General features: G+C 41.0%; 1 protein-coding gene across 2 annotated transcripts in view; it reads right to left on the bottom strand.

Annotated features, from left to right (window-relative positions):
* Positions 1-17,154, bottom strand: part of LOC141098592 (cytochrome P450 2K1-like) — an 88,276-nt gene that overhangs the window by 36,748 nt on the left and 34,374 nt on the right. Inside the window, exons 4-6 of one of the 2 annotated variants that reach the window (XM_073586509.1) lie at positions 14,710-14,859; positions 9,983-10,143; positions 7,101-7,277 (exon numbers count right to left, since the gene is read on the bottom strand). In XM_073586509.1, the coding sequence (XP_073442610.1) occupies positions 7,101-7,277; positions 9,983-10,143; positions 14,710-14,859 (488 nt within the window). The remainder of the gene's footprint in view (positions 1-7,100; positions 7,278-9,982; positions 10,144-14,709; positions 14,860-17,154) is intronic. The other variant, XM_073586510.1, reaches the window with a different exon arrangement.

The raw sequence follows: 17,154 nt of genomic DNA on the forward strand, positions 1-17,154 counted from the left end.
GCGCTGTTCCTTCTCTCTCTTATGGAAGCTTAGGTTGCAGTTCTACATCTTTCTCCTTCTGTTCCTTTCCCGTGCCAGCTGGCTCAGGTCACTGAGGCAGCTGCAGCACTCCTTCCTCCATCCCTTCTTCCAGGGATCCGTCCTCAGTCTCTCCTGACTGACTGACCCTCAGACTGAACTCAACTGAAATTCTGAACCTTCCCAACTTTTATATATCTCAACTCCACCCACCTCCCAGCACATCTCGCTTTACGAAGCAAGGACAGTGGTCAGTGCTGAACTATCCTGTGTGTGGGATGCAGGTGTTGGAGTGAAGAAAGGAGTTCCCAACTTACCTAGGTGGTGGGGCACTACACCTTAGGAGAAGGTGCAGTACCTCTGTGGCGACTGAGCCTCAGGGGCGCCACACATATGTAGTGAGGCCTCTCTACCCGATTCAGAGACTGCAGATTGACGACATACAGCTACCAAGGTAGGAGTGTATGCAAATATCCTAGTATGTGTAAATCTCTTCTCTGGTTGGCCGGAAGCCTATCCGGTAAAATGTGCAAATGCTAAAACGACTGCAGACAAACTGATGAAAGAACTGATCTGCAGGTATGGTGTCCCTAGAAACCATAGAAAGCGATAGGGGTACACACTTCCCAGGAGAAATAATGAGGGAAGTCATGCAGGCCCTGGGTGTACAGCAAGCATTTCATACACCGTATAGGCCACAAAGTAGTGGGAAGGTGGAAAGACTAAATGGGACACTTAAACTGAAACTTCAAAAGGCCATGGCAGAGACAGGAAAGAGCCAGGTAGAGTGCTTGCCTCTTGCACTCTTTCCAGTCAGACACACTCCAAATAGAAAGACAGGCTTGTCTCTCTTTGAAGTCCTGTTTGGTAGTGCACCAGAGACTGGTCTGTACTTCCCACAGGTGCTACAAATGCAACATGGTTCTAGGACAGCCTACCTCCAGGCCTTGCCGGAAAGACTTAATGTGGTGCATAAACATGTGTTCTCATCCATTCCAGATTAGATGAAGGAATTGAGGGTAACCTGATTAAATTTGCTGATGACACAAAGCTAGGAGGAATAGCTAATACTAAAGAAGAGAGAGAGAGGATTCAAAAAGATATAAATAAACTGGAGAAGTGGGCAGCAACTAAAAGAATGGTTTTTAACAGGGAAAAATGCAAAGTACTACATCTGGGCAATAAAAATGAAAAAAGCATATACAGAATGGGAGGAATAGGGCTAAGCAACAGCACATGTGAAAAAGACTTGGGTATACTAATAGATCACAGACTGAATATGAGTCAACAGTGTGATGCAGCAGCAAAAAAGGCAAATGCAATTCTAGGATGTATTAACAGAAGCATACAGTCTAGATCACGTGAAGTCATTATTTCCCTCTACTCCTCTTTGGTCAGACCTCATCTGGAATATTGTGTCCAGTTTTGGGCACCACATTTTAAAAAAGACATCAACAAACTGGAGCAAGTTCAGAAAAGAGCGACCAGAATGGTGACCGGTCTGCAAACCCTGTCTTATGAGGAAAGGTTGCAGGATTTGGGAATGTTTAGTTTGCAAAAGAGAAGACTGAGAGGAGACTTAGTAGCTGTCTACAAATATCTAAAGGGCTGTCACATTGTAGAAGGATCAACTTTATTCTCATTTGCACAAGGAAAAACTAGAAGCAATGGGATGAAACTGAATGGGAGGAGACACAGATTAGATATTAGAAAAAACTTTTTGACAGTTTGAGTGATCAATGAGTGGAACAAGCTGCCACGAGAAGTGGTGAGTTCTCCTTCAATGGAAGTCTTCAAACAGAGGCTGGACAGACATCTGACTGGGATGATTTAGCGAATCCTACTTTGAGCAGGGGGTTGGACCATATGGCCCAGGAGGTCCCTTCCAACTCTACGATTCTATGATTCTATGATAATGCCAGTGCAGATGTGCATCAGCTGAATCCAGGTGATTGGGTGGTTATACGCAGACACGAGAGAAGGAGCCTGGACCCACGATTTGACAAAAGAGGGGTTTGCTCTCTTGCAATCTGACACCAGCCACTTTCATAGTTCCTCATAGTAAAATAGACACTGCAGCAGTTCCAATTCATACTTTGTATAGAAGGACTGCAGACAATAAGCCCCATCCAAATGGTAGGCCACATCTAGTAGAAATGGGGATAACAAATAAAATATTCAGTAGTATGCTAATATACCCCTTCATAACACAAATGTGGGATAAATTAGTGGAAGCTACCGACTACCTGGACGATCAGATTTTCCAGATTCTTGAAGTTCTTAATGAAACTAATACAATACAGAGACAATTAATCATAGTTACTAACCAACATGCTATAGTACTAGATTACCTGACAGCAATAGAAGGAGCAATGTGTCAAATAATTGGTCCCACCTGTTGTAATTATATCGACCCTGCTGGCAATCTCCAGATCAGGGCCGGTATAGACCAAATAGGTGAACTCAGAGACAAATGGTTAAAACAACAGAGTGCAAACAGAGACTCCTGGTGGGTAACACATTCTCTTTTCTAAATCCAGCAAATTGGTTTAATGGCCTTGCAGGATGTATTTTTGGCATTGTACAGACTTGTATGCAAATTTTGTTGTTTTGCTTATTGTTTTATGTAGCCGCAAAAGCACTAATATACGTATTACTTAAGCTACTGAGTAATGTATGCATAAAAAAAAGAATCTAAGGCTGAACCTTCTGTAGTGTATCATAGACCCCAGGTAGCCATTGCTGATGGGGAAAGTGAGTGTCCACACTGAGGGTGGATGGGCGAAGCAGGTAGGAAGCTCCCTTATGGGTACTAGACCCATGAGACAGTAGCTCCTTTGTGGACATCAGCTGACCCTGTGGCAAAGGTTATACCATTTACAAAAGGGGGAAATTGATATAGAAGAGTTAATGGTTTGCTTTTATATCCCTTTAAATGCCTTTAAGACTTCAATTGCCTTTTGCCAAATTTTGCTAGAATTATTCTTATGTAGCCTATTAGTCTCTGTTTTCAAGGAAACTATACTTGTTATCATATTTGTTCTCAACAACATGTTCTGGGTACATTGTAAACATGGTCTAACTCTGAAGGTGATGGTGGGGGCTACATGAGCTCCATAGAATTACATATTGTTGTAAATGGTATAAAAGATTGCCTTGTATTTCATTACGTCAGATAAAGTGATTTGACCACGGCTCGTGTGTGTTGAGTCTCTGTCTCCAAGCGTTTGTGAACACAAGGGCGAAAACCTCCTAATCTGGACTCACTGGTGATCTGGCATATCTGACGCTTGGTCAAAACAAAAAGCAGCTACAACACTCCGCTCCGTACACCTCGTACACATGCAGCTACGCTACGCACACCCTGTACACACGCGGTTCCGCTCCGTACACCTCATACACACACGGCTCCGCTCCGTACACCTCATACACACATGGCTCTGCTCCGTACACCTCGTACACATGGCTCTGCTGCATCCACCCTGAGTGTAAACCCCTCCTGACCCCACACATAAACTTCCCCTCATCCAGCACCGTGACAACAAGCACAAAAAAGTCCTGCACATACAGAGGCCCTAATCATGTAACCCCTGACTCCTCCCCTCCTGTGACCTCATCACAGGTCCTGTGCACACAGAGCAGCCATCGCCTCAGGCAATTGCAGCCTGGCAGCCACGGAGCTGCACAGCCAATGAGCGGCTGCAGCTCCGCTATCGGGCCCCTAAGCATTCCAGGCGTGCCCCTACGACGGCGGTAGATAGCGCCTGCTTGGGTATTCCAATATGGCGGTCGGCTCTGTTACACCTTCCAGTCGCGGTGCATTGTGGAAGCGACACAAGCTCCGGAAGCTGTGACAGAGTTTATTGGTAATTATATATTAGATGTTAAAACTGTTGTACAATGATTACACATGTTATCTTAATTTTCCTGATATAATATTCTGCAATTTGATGAATTCTTTATAAAATGTATTTACAGGAAACAGAGTTCAAAATATAACTTTAGACATAAGGAATGTTGTACATAATGTTTGAAATCTTGATAATCATTTTATTACGCATATATCACAATTTCGATCCTCTTTTTAACATACTTATAATCCCTCCTTTTTTTCTGTACAATCCCCACAGTTCTGATGAAGATCTTAAAGTAAGACAGAAACGTTTAACTTTTATGATTGCTTTAATAAAAGAATTTCCATTCACTGAAAATTCATCTGAGTGCTAAGTTTTACTGTTATTATAGAATATACAATGCTCTTATGAAGCACATTATACCTCTTGGGCAGTGACTAATAGAATGGTATTTAACAGGGAGAAATGCAAGATTCTACATCTAGGCAAGAAAAACATAAATTACATCTACAGAATGGGAGGAATAGAACTAAGCAACAGTAAGTGTGAAAAAGGTTTGGGTATACTAATAGATCACAGACTGCACATGAGTCAACAGTGTGATGCAGCAGCAAAAAAGGCAAATGCAATTCTAGGATGTATTGAGAGATGTACAGAGTCTAGATCAGGTGAAGTAATTATCCCCCTCTACTCCTCCTTGGTCAGGCCTCATCTGGAATACTGTGTCCTGTTCTGGGCACCACATTTTAAAAAAGACATTGAAAAACTGGAGCAAGTTCAGAGAAGAGCGACCAGGATGGTGAGTGAACTGCAAAGTATGTCCTATGAGGATTGGTTAAAGGATCTGGGAATGTTTAGCTTACAATAAAGAAGGGTAAGAGGAGACATAATAGGAACCTATAAAAGGTCATCTATGTGAATGGGAGTATGAACTACCAATGAAACCTACAAAAATACTCCCACGGACAACAAGTCATTCTAAAACACAAATTTTATTGGAACAATTAACAATTATATAAAAAAAAACAAGTGAAAAAGGAGAGGTCATCCTGAGAAAAGATCATAGAGTAAATATATCAATATTTGGACCCAGATCAATCAGAAAATCAGTTTCATGCTTGTATGGGTAATTAACGAATGGATCCGAAAATAGGGTAACCATCCATGCCATAGCCTGGAATTAAACACTCATTAATCTAAAAACGCTTTCTTAAAAAAATACAATGTTCACAAGTGATTGACTAGATAATAATCATAACATGAATAATAAAGTCAAACAAATATAACGTGACGGTGCATACAAAATAGTATTACCTATAAAGTGCATATGGCATAGGGAATATGTATAGGTCACTGCAGGGACATATATCACACAAGAAAATAAGTGCATGTGCTAGAAAGTGGCAATACATTCACAGACCCGGATCCACAAAGCATATTGAGCAGATAGGGATCTGCAAAACAGTCATTATTCCAAGTAAAAAATGGTATGTCTAATGCCCTAATCTAAGAGCAATGAGTTGAAGCAGAAAACCAGAAACATTATGCTCATGAGATGACAAATATGGACATATATTTACCTACATACACCCTTTTACATGCATTTCGCATAAGATGCTTCCTCAGAAGGGGTTTTAAACTAATTTCTCATCGCAAAAAGCAAATAAATGTATAATTTATACAATGTGATTTTTTGGGATTTTGTTTTTGATATTCTATCTCTCAATGTTAAAATTAACCTACCCGTAAAATTATAGACTGTTCATGTATTTGTCAGTGGGCAAACTTACAAAATCAGCAAGGGATCAAATAATTATTTCCTTCACTGTACTTGGGCTCAAGTTTAACATAGCCAACACTTGAACAGAGGCATTAACATATTATTGGCATTGTCACCTCTGCAGAGTAATGTAGTTTTAGGACTGTAAGTGAAATAATGTGCAGGTGCGGATGATGTCACCACGGATCAGAGACAGATCAAAAGTTTAAGGGTTTATTTACAGGGGATAGTATCTCCACGCGGGGAGAAGCAGTGGGGGTTAAACTGACAGAGTAAAATGATTTAGCGGAACACTAAAGCTAGGCAAAGTTGTCAAACAGTTAAGCAAAATAAAAATGGCTAAACGGGTATTCTTGCAACTTATCAGTCTAATGAAGTCTTGATTGAAGGGTCGCTTTCTCCAACGCTGGCACCATCAACAGCGGCACTTGAAGTCTCTATAGTCTCTCTCTCTCTTGGGACACGGGAACTCCGAGGTTAAAGCGGTAGGCAGGGGGAAGCTGTGGAACTGGGTCTCCCCTGCTCTGAGTCTCTGTATGTCAAGCTAACAGTATCTCTATATCACATTTTTCTGCCTCTGTACTCTGACCGGTAGTCCACTCTCTCCTGGAGCGCCGTGCTGCAGCCTGCTTTCTCTGTGACACGTGCTACTCTGACTCTGGCGTGTTCTGCTTTTACACCCTCAGGATGCACAGCTTCCGGTCCACACCCCTTCTCTTCCCCCACTGCTCCCGAAGGTCACATTGTGCAGTCGGTCCAAGTCAGCAAGTCTTCCCCCCGGCAACCCTACCGCCCGGCTATGTGGTTCTAGACATGGAGCAGGGGAGGTAACCCCCTTTTGACTCTTCTTCGTTTTCACCTCCTTACATATCCTTCTCACTAGACTAACCCGAGTTAACCTTTAGCACTCAGTGCACTTTTTGCACTTTGCACCTTATTCCTTTTTGTTTGGGTCAATTTTTAATATGTTCTTAATAAAAGTTATTTTTATAAGAGTTATTTTAAGTAAGCCTCCTTATATGCCTGTTTTTTTGTAACGCTTTGTGTCAGCCCTAAATTTAGGTCGATAAAATCTATCTTTATGAAAATAAAATAAATTTTGGTGAAAAATGTGAAACATTTGCAATTTTCAAACTTTTAATTGTTATGCCTTTTTAACCGGTCATCGTCATACCACACAAAATAGTTAATAAATAACATTTCTCATATATCTATTTTATGTCAGTATAATTTTTTAAAATATCCTTTTTATTTTGTTAGGAAGTAAAAAGAGTTAAACATTTAACAGCAATTTAAATTTTTCGCCAAAATTTACAAAATTTATTTTTTAGAGGTCTATTTAATTTTTGTCTTATTTGGCAAAACTGTGACATTTACAAGCCTGTCAATGGCAAAAAAAGGTCACTCTCAGCGGATATCAATATGATCCGTAGAAGGTTTTACTTTACCTGTTTCTGTTTGATCAGAAAGTGATCTATAAGACTTCTCTGGTCATTTGCATCCAGTTGATTCCTCTTTTTGATGAAGATCTCTCTAATAAATGCATCAAATTCATCACTATTTTGTCGGACGGTTTTGTGAGTTCCTGGAATCCAACTCATCAGGAATGGAAATGCGTTGTACAACTATGGAGGAAAGTATGAATGAAGACATTACATATGTGTGCAGTGCCGGACTGGGGTGCTAAGGACCCACTAGTAAAATTATTTCTGGGATTCGACACTTCACCTACATGCAATTATTACCTGACACTTGTTTACAAATTTTCACATCCATTGTGAACGGCTGCTCGTTTTTGCACATCTGTGGATATGCCATAAATGCATGACATGGGACCACCTCTATTATAATTTAGTTGAGCCCCTTTAATGCATAGATATTGTATAAATACTAATTTTTGAACATCAAATTACTTCAAGTATTAACCCCTTAGTGACCATCAATAAGCATTAAAACGGTGGCCGCTGAGTACTTGTTCCCTCATCGCTGTTAGGAATAAGGCTGTAGTGACCCCTAAAGTCAGAAAATCTACATGGTATGAGCTATCACGGGTAGCTGAGACCCCAGAGAACATGATGAGGGCCGGATATTCCGGAGTCTGATTACATGATCGTCGTTATTAAGTGAATAAAAGAGATCATAAAAAAAAGAGTTCCGGCTGTTTCAATGATTTTTCTCTCTTCTGTTATATACATATCAGAGGAGAGAGAAAGAAATGATGCACCCCAAAACCCCCCAGTACCACCGCCACCCCGGTCCCTTCTGCTCTGTCCCCCGATCCAGCATCATCTTCCCGTCAAGGGCGCATGCACAATGCGCCCACCAAGATCTGCTGGCCGGTACTTAGCAACAATAGGAAATTTTTTCCTATTGGTTCCTTTTGACAAATGTCACAAAGATCAAAATAAAAAAAATAGTAAATCAAACCCCCCTTTGTTACACATTAGTTTGATAAAAATGATAAAAATATTTTTTTTATTTTTTTCTATTTTTGCAGTAGGGCTTAGGGTTGGGGCTAGGGTTAGAGTTATGGTGGTGTTAGGGTTAGGGGGTGCTAGGGTTGGGGTTGAGGTTAGAATTGGGATTTTTTCAAAAGTAAACAGAAAATTACATTGTCATTTTAGGTAAATGTTATAATTTCATTTAGTCATTGCATGTGAAACCACTTAGCCTTCTATCTTCTAACCTATTAGACACAAAATAAGTCGTGTACGATTTATTGTCAGTTCCGGCATCTCTGCACGATTCCTCTTCCTCCTCCTGGCAGGAATGCCAACGTGCTCACCTACACATCTGCTCTGCTCTTGAGCCATGACTGCTTCCTCCCAGGACCTACGCACTTTGCAAAGGGTTCCTGGGACTGTGTTTAGGGTACGTGCGTGTGCACTCCCCACTTCTTAAAGGGGCAGTGCATGCATTTCTGAAATGTCCCAGCAAATAGCTGGGAGACATAATATATTTAAGGCACTCTTCCCTATAGGGAAGTGCCTTAGCAACTTTAGAGATTATTGTTTACACTTCCACTTTAGTTGTAAGGTCCCTGTATCCATTCTGCCTGAACCTGATCTTGTCCATGCTGTATAAACCTCATCCTAAACCTGGCCAACCTGTACCTAGTCCTGTTCCAGACCCTCCTAGTCATCACCTGTACCTCTACCCTCACTTGTCCAGTCTGAATCTGCACCTGTGATCCTGCACCTGAGTCTGTCCTGTATTCCTGAATCTGTCTTGTCTATGCATGTTGAAGTATCCATTCTGTCTACCAGTAATGTAGTCCTATTTAGAACCTGCTCTATCTAACTAGCATTACAGCATCCATTCCTCCTCTTAACCAGATACTAGCCGGCCTTACTATCCAAGTCTATCTCTGTTTCCTTGCTCCTTTGGGGTCAGCTGCTACAGCTTCTGAGTCTATCCTGGAGTGGCACCTGCATCTACCTGTGACTCAAATCTAACCACACCTTAAGGGGATCTAGTGAAGAACCAGGTGGTTGCTTAGTTATGTCCCTCCAGGCTCTTCCTGGTCCGTGGCACAGAGGTTCCACAATCACCAGCATGACATACGTCAATACATTTTTTACCTAGGTCATATCCAACTATTAGCTGAAAAATGCTGCTCAATGAAAGACTTTAGTCTCGATTCATGAGAGTGCTTACACTAAAGTCAATCAATGTAAGGATTTAATAGGATACAACCTCGCAGCCAAATTGAAATAGGCTGACCCACCAATCACACCCCATGTGCACTTCAGGAATGCTTTGTCTCGGATTACCACTGGACCCCATTGTCAGGAAGCCTGACGAAGGATTTGTGAAACGCGCACCAGGTTGGTTGGTTGGGTGAGTCAATTTTACCTTCGTTGCCAGGATCTATACTATTATATCACCAAATTGATAGACTTTTTACTTCAAAACAATTTTGCTGTCACATCGATAGAGAACTTTGACTGTGTACAAGTAGCAGCCTAATGTAGAAAAAGGCCATGGTACTTGATGGAGCCTGCTGATTTATAGATCTGGAGAAGTTTACTGAGTGTGGGAAGGATTCCAGTGCCATGCCTTTTTTATCTCAGACCCAACTGAGCTGCTAAGACTTCTTCTACTACTGTAGATCCACCGCTAGTAGAACCGAAATAATCATAGCTTCTCCACATGTGAAACATGAAGAATGCAATTTTTAAAAATTATGAAAATAGTCAATTAAAAGTGTAATAACGTAAATCAACTCCTAATGACAGCCAAATTTTTATCTTTACAATGGTGCCTCTTCTTCGCCCTATTTGCCACTGACAAAATTATAATAAAAACAATGTGATAGCAACACACTTACCAAGGCCATTGGGCTACCAGCAATCCTTATATTTTCCATTACTATTGTCAAAAGTCTTTGAAGTTTTGGATCATCATAGTCAAAGCGATGGCCAAGCAGTATAGATACAATAATATTAGTGACAGCGGCATTCATGATCATGGCATTGTTAAAGGGTTCACCTAAAATAATAATAAAAGAATGGTAAAATAATGTGCACTTTTAAGATTATTATTTATTTTTAAAGCGCCATTAATTCCAGGGTGCAGCACATGTGAAATGGATCTGATGCAGAAGACAAGTGGATCATGCCCTCATGAGTTTGTGGTGTACAGGGTAATGGGGGGGAATACTAGGTCAAGAATTTGCAGCAGCCCTGGTGGTAGTAAGGTGGCAGTGGGGTTATTGCAGGCTGTAGGCATTTCTAAACAGATGTGTTTTCTGGTTCGTGCTAAAGGCTCCATATGTGGAAGACAATTGGACATGGTGAGGCCCTGAATTCCAGAGGATGGAAGATGCTCAGGAATAAATCTTAGAGCTGTTTGAATGAGGAACATACGAGAGTAGAAGAAAGAAGGGCGAATTTTGAGGAACAGAGATTAAGTGTGGGAGGATAGTTTAAAGATGTACATGTGGAAGAGATATATGGCTTTGCAGGTCATTGTTAAGGGGTAATGTTTCTCCTTGTCGACAGTGACATGCCTAGCTTGGCATGCCAATGTGAGGAGGCTTACAGTATAAGCCTTGCAATGCTTCTATGGGAAATCAAATATGCAGATTGCCTTTTCAGAGAGGAAGAAGACGAAGGGTGAGCAAAGAGAAAAGTTGGAGAAGTAGCTAGAGGAAAGGTGGTTTAATCGAGCAGTGGAGTTAAAGGGATGCTCCGAAGGCAAACTCATTTTGATCCTAACGCCGTATCTATTTGATGCAATAATCTAAGCTATTTTCTAATATACTTGTTTTAAAAATTCCATACCACTTCCTAACTGCATTGTCTAAGAGTATTTGTTGTACTGTTAGCTAATCTTTTGCAAGACTTTTAGCCATTATAGGACATTATCTAATTTATATGGTTTAATTCCATCTATTGTATTTGTGTACTTTGCTGACATCTACTGGTCATTGTTATATTGTATTGTTCTTGTATTATTACTGTGCTTTACCCATAATACCTTTCTTTCTGCAACTCCTCCTATCTGTATCTCACTTCCTTCTTCTTGGTCAGTGCCATCTTGGACAACACACTCTCCAGGACTGGAGAAAGGATTCTCTTGTTACCTCTAACTTTGTGCTTCTAACTTGCAGTACTAACTCCTACCTCATCTTCATCCCTTCATCTTCCCTGATATCTCCCCTCATCTTATCAAGGTACTGTGAATAAAACCTATTGAATTCATCACTGCATCATCCTTCCAGTCTAATCACGTGCAGCTCATCAGGATTAGAGGCATAAGTTAGCGAGTTAACGCTATTTGCTATTGCTTATACAGAGAACCGTGTTCACATCCCTCAGACACATCTCACCCATGTACATCGGTGGCAGAATAATTGTATTTTTTTCCCTACTACCCTTCTGATGACGAATTCATTTGAGTACCCCAGATCATGCTGGTATACTCAAATGAATCATCATCAGAGGACAGGGCAGAGGCTATGGTAACTGCGGCAGCGTCGGCCCCTCCCTGAAACAAAGTGTCATCAGTGACACTTATTTCAGGGGTACGGCTGTCCCTGCTGTCTCTCCGGTGTGATGAATGAAGTGTGCTGTCTCACCTCCTGTATGTGCCCTCTTGTCTGCTTAGACACATAATAATAAGCTGGGAAGAGAGCGTTATCACTATACCCGGTAATCCAGGAGACTAGAGCCGCCCCTCGCATGTGAGGTCACTGGTCTCTTCCCGGTATAGTGACAACGCTCTGTTTCTGGCTTATTACTATTTTTCTAAGCAGACAACAGAGTGCACACATTAGAGACAACATGCTGCGCACATCGCACAGAGGAGTCAGCTAACAGGGGAAACAGCAGTGGCAAGCACCTCACCAGAATCTAGTGTCACTGATGACACTTCATTTCAGAGAAGGGGCAGAGACTGTAACAGTGAGCGCAGCTTCCGCCACCTGGTCTGATAACAATTTGAGTACTCCAGCATGCACTAGGATGCTCAAACGAATCCTCATCACACAGCAAGTAGGGAAAAAATACAATAGCTGTTAGACTGTGCAGTTAGACAGTGTAGATAAGGAATGCTAGGGAAATTTTAGCACAAGTACATTAAAAAATAGCTAAGATTGCAACATCAAGTAGATAGGCAGTTAGAAGCTAAATGACTTTGCCTTTAAGGATGAATTAAAGAGGTGAAAATTGTTAGTCTGGAGGCCACAGAGGGGAATATTGCAATATGATTAGGGCATGGACTAATTTTAACTGATTGAGGAACGGATGAATTTTTAAAATATTTTTTGAGTTAGAGGCGGTAGAAATAGTGAGAGCTTGGACTTGTAGTTTGAAGGACAGAGAACAGTCTGGGGAAACTCTGAGGCAGCGGACTTGTGATGCAGTGAAAGTGAGATGCCACTTATTATGATAGACAGATCTGCCAGAGGGAGTTGCATGAAATGGAGGAAAGGTGATGACTCTGGTTTTGACCACATTGAGTTTTAAGAAGTGTGATGAGAAGGCGGAGGATATGACTGCTAGAAACTGTGAGCTTCTCGACTGTACAGAATGTCACCAACATTAAGTTATTGGATGTGGTTCTACAGCATGCATAAAACTGTGGGTATTGGGGATTAATCTAAATGTCGTCCTGGGTAATGCACTCCAAAAGATTGGTGCAGCTTGTGAGAAGTTTTGTAGATGGGAGCGGGAGGTTTGGATTATTGAGTAAGAGGGAGACTGACTAGTAGAGAGTTGCCACAGTCCAGACGAGAATGAACAAGTGCAACAGTAAGAGTTTTTGCACAGTGAAAGGTAAGAAAAGGTCGAAATCGAGAAATATTTTTGAGGTATAGATGACACGAGCAGGTGAGAGATGGGATGTGGGGAGTGATAGCATTAAAGTCGATATATTCTTGTACATAGTGGCAGTATTATAGTAGTTATATTCTTCTACATAGGAGCAGTATTATAGTAGTTATATTCTTGTACATAGGAGCAGTATTATAGTAGTTATATTCTTGTATATAGGAGCAGTATTATAGTAGTTATATTCTTGTACATGGGGCAGTATTATAGTAGTTATATTCTTGTACATAGGAGCAGTATTATAGTAGTTATATTCTTGTACATGGGGCAGTATTATAGTAGTTATATTCTTGTACATAGGAGCAGTATTATAGTAGATATATTCTTGTACATAGGAGCAGTAATATAGTAGTTATATTGTTGTACATAGGAGCAGCAGTATTATAGTAGCTATATTCTTGTATATAGGGAGCAGTATTATAGTACTTATATTCTTGTACATAGGAGCAGTATTATAGTAGCTATATTCTTGTACATGGGCAGTATTATAGTAGTTATATTCTTGTACATAGGAGCAGTATTATAGTAGATATATTCTTGTACATAGGAGCAGTATTATAGTAGTTATATTGTTGTACATAGGAGCAGCAGTATTATAGTAGCTATATTCTTGTATATAGGGAGCAGTATTATAGTAGCTATATTCTTGTACATAGGGGCAGTATTATAGTAGTTATATTCTTGTACATAGGGGCAGTATTATAGTAGTTATATTCTTGTACATAGGAGCAGTATTATAGTAGTTATATTCTTGTACATAGGAGCAGCAGTATTATAGTAGCTATATTCTTGTATATAGGGAGCAGTATTATAGTAGTTATATTCTTGTACATAGGAGCAGTATTATAGTAGCTATATTCTTGTACATAGGGGCAGTATTATAGTAGTTATATTCTTGTGCAAAAGGGCAGTATTATAGTAGTTATATTCTTGTACATGGGGACAGTATTATAGTAGTTATATTCTTGTATATAGGAGCAGTATTAGAGTAGTTATATTTTTGTATATAGGAGCAGTATTATAGTGGTTATCTTCTTGTACATAGGAGGCAGTATTATGTTAGTTATATTCTTGTGCATAGTAGCAGTATTATAGTAGTTATATTATATTCTTGTACATACGAGCAGTATTATAGTAGTTATATTCTTGTACATAGGAGCGGTATTATAGTAGTTATATTCTTGTACATAGGAGCAGTATTATAGTAGTTATATTCTTGTATATAGGAGCAGTATTATAGTAGTTATATTCTTGTACATAAGTGCAGTATTATAATAGTTATATTCTTGTTCATAGGAGCAGGATTATAGTAGTTATATTCTTGTACATAGGAGCGGTATTATAGTAGTTATATTCTTGTACATTGGAGCAGTATTATAGTAGTTATATCCTTGTACATAGGGGCAGTATTATAGTAGTTATATTCTTGTACATAGGGGCAGTATTATAGTAGTTATATTCTTGTACATAGGAGTAGTATTATAGTAGTTATATTCTTGTACTTAGGAGCAGTATTATAGTAGTTATATTCTTGTACATAGGGGACAGCATTCTAGTAGTTACATTCCTTTCCATAGGAGGCAATGGGCAGTGTTATAGTGGTTAGCCTCTTGTTCATACTATTTCCCACAATCAGTCTGTGGTCCTAACTTGATGAGTCAATGGGGATTGTATTGGAGCAGAATCATATCTATTCTTTATAATAATAATCCTCATGACTGACCTTTGTAAGAGGCAAATGCTTGCACTAAATAATTGGTTTCCTCATTAATCTTGTCTTCTATGGTTCTTGTCCCCATACCGAAATCACGTAATGTAGAAATAGTAAACTGTCTCATGGTTTTCCAGTTCTGTCCATTAGAGTAAGTAACACCTGAAGAATTGACATACTTAACCGAATATTTTGCCTTTTTATAATATATGATTAGGGATGAGCGAGTGTGCTCGTTGCTCGAGTTTTCCGAGCATGCTCGGGTTTCCTCCGAGTATTTTGCCGTGCTCGGAGAATATGTTTCAGTCCCCGCAGCTGCATGATTTGCGGCTGCTAGACAGCCTGGATACATGTGGGGATTCCCTAACAAACAGGCAATCCCTGCATGTATTCAGGCTGTCTATCAGCCACAAATCATGCAGCTGCGGGGACTGAATCATATTCTCCAAGCATGCCAAAATACTCGGAGGACACCCGAGCAGGCTCGGAAAACTCGAGTAACGAGCACAATTGCTGATCACTATATACGATGTATATATTACATTGTTTAAAACATATGCATATGTTAGGCCAGGAGTCTCAATAGAAATGGAAAAACTAATACAGTAAGAATTCACCTGGAGAAGAAACACCCAATTGGAACGCAAAGCAGAGATATCACTTACTGTGCTAAAGTTAAAAACAAAAGGGGTAATCTTTACAATGGAGTGACACAGTGCAAAACGTAAAAGAGACGCCAAATCAAGGGAACTTTGAGATCTTTACCATATATTAGCAAATTTTTTTGGAGCTCCTGACAGGTCCTCTTTAAATGGGTCCTTACTTTTTGAAGAACAAGTTGGAGATTTTTGGGGTCTCATCTGTGCTCAACTATTATTATCAGTGCCACCAGCTTCTCCATTTAAAGGTAATCTGTCACCCCATTTTTCGATTATCAGCTGCCGGCACCACCATCAGGGGCTTATCTGCAGCATTCTGTAATGCTGTAGATAAGCCCCCGAAGTAAACTGAAAGAGAAGAAAAATTAGTTATATTATACTGATCCAGGGGCGGTCCGGGTCCGGTTTTGGTCCGATGGGTGTCGTGGTCCGGTCTGGTGCCTCCCATCTTCTAATGGTGACATCCTCGTCTTTGCTTCCAATTGTGGCTCTTGTGCAGGTGCACTCTGCTTTGTCCTGTTGAGGGCAGAGCAGAGTACTGCAGTTCGCAGGCACCGGACCAGGTCAGAGAGGTCCGGCGCCTGCACACTGCATTACTTTACTCTGTCCTCAACAGGGCAGGTAAAGTACGCCTGCACCAGAGCCATGACGGGAAGCAAAGAAGAGAACGTCACCACTACAAGATGGGAGGCGCCGGCCCGCGACACCCATCGGACCAAGACCGGACCGCCCCCGGGTGAGTATAATATAACTCGTTTTTCTTATCTTTCAGGTTACATCGGGATCTTATCTAAAGCATTACAGTATACTGTAGATAAGCCCCTGATGGTGGTGGCTGCAGCTTATAGTCCAAAAATGGGGTGACAGATTCCCTTTAAAGGGAATCTGTCACCGGAAGTTGCAGGCCTATGTAAATGGCCAGGGTCCGGTCTGATGGGCGGTGTTTCTTCTTTTTTTCTCCACTCCATCTGTGGCTCCGTCCGCACTCTTCTCCAGTATTCTTATCCATCGTTTGCGCGTGTGCAAAGCAATCTTGCTTCATGCACGCACAGTATGCTTTGCCCAACTGCGGGCAAAGCTGAAAATCATTACTACACATGCGCCGGTACACTACGTCCCGGAAGTATTTCGCTGTGTCCCGGGACATAGTGTACCGGCGCATGCGCAGTAATGATTTTCGGCTTTGCCCGCAGTTGGGCAAAGCATACTGCGCGTGCATGAAGCAAGATTGCTTTGCGCATGCACGAACCATGGAGAAGAATACTGGAGAAGAGCACAGATGAGGGCCACGGATGGGGTGGAGAAAAAAGAAGAAACACCGCCCATCGGACCAGACCCAGGCCATTTACATACGCCTGCAACTTCCGGTGACAGATTCCCTTTAACTACTTCTAGCCAAGTTCAAGTGGTTGAATGGATTGGCAATTGGTAGATAAGTGATTTAATTTTATTATTAGAAAAAACTAGAAATGGGTGAACCTAAAGTAAAGTTCGACGTCTATACCGAACATCTACTGTTCGGATATGGACACTGAACACGGACTTCACCAGGAAGTCCATGTTAATTTTCAGGTTCGGCCCCCCGAACACTGGCTGTTTGTTGTGCTGTCATATGCATGACAGCGTGGCAAACATTACTTCTGATCGGCAGTGAAATCAACCCCACCGGTCAGAGAGCCACGTTTCCCACATTGTCAAACAACAGTGTGAGCACTCAGCTGTGATTGGAGGTATAAATTTTACCTCGGTTACTGGTGTCAGCTGATGGGACTACTGATCTCATCATTCGACACCTGTT

This window comes from Dendrobates tinctorius, unplaced genomic scaffold, assembly GCF_039654945.1.
Source record: "Dendrobates tinctorius isolate UK_male_01 unplaced genomic scaffold, ASM3965494v1 ptg000093l, whole genome shotgun sequence".
Lineage (NCBI taxonomy): Eukaryota > Metazoa > Chordata > Amphibia > Anura > Dendrobatidae > Dendrobates > Dendrobates tinctorius.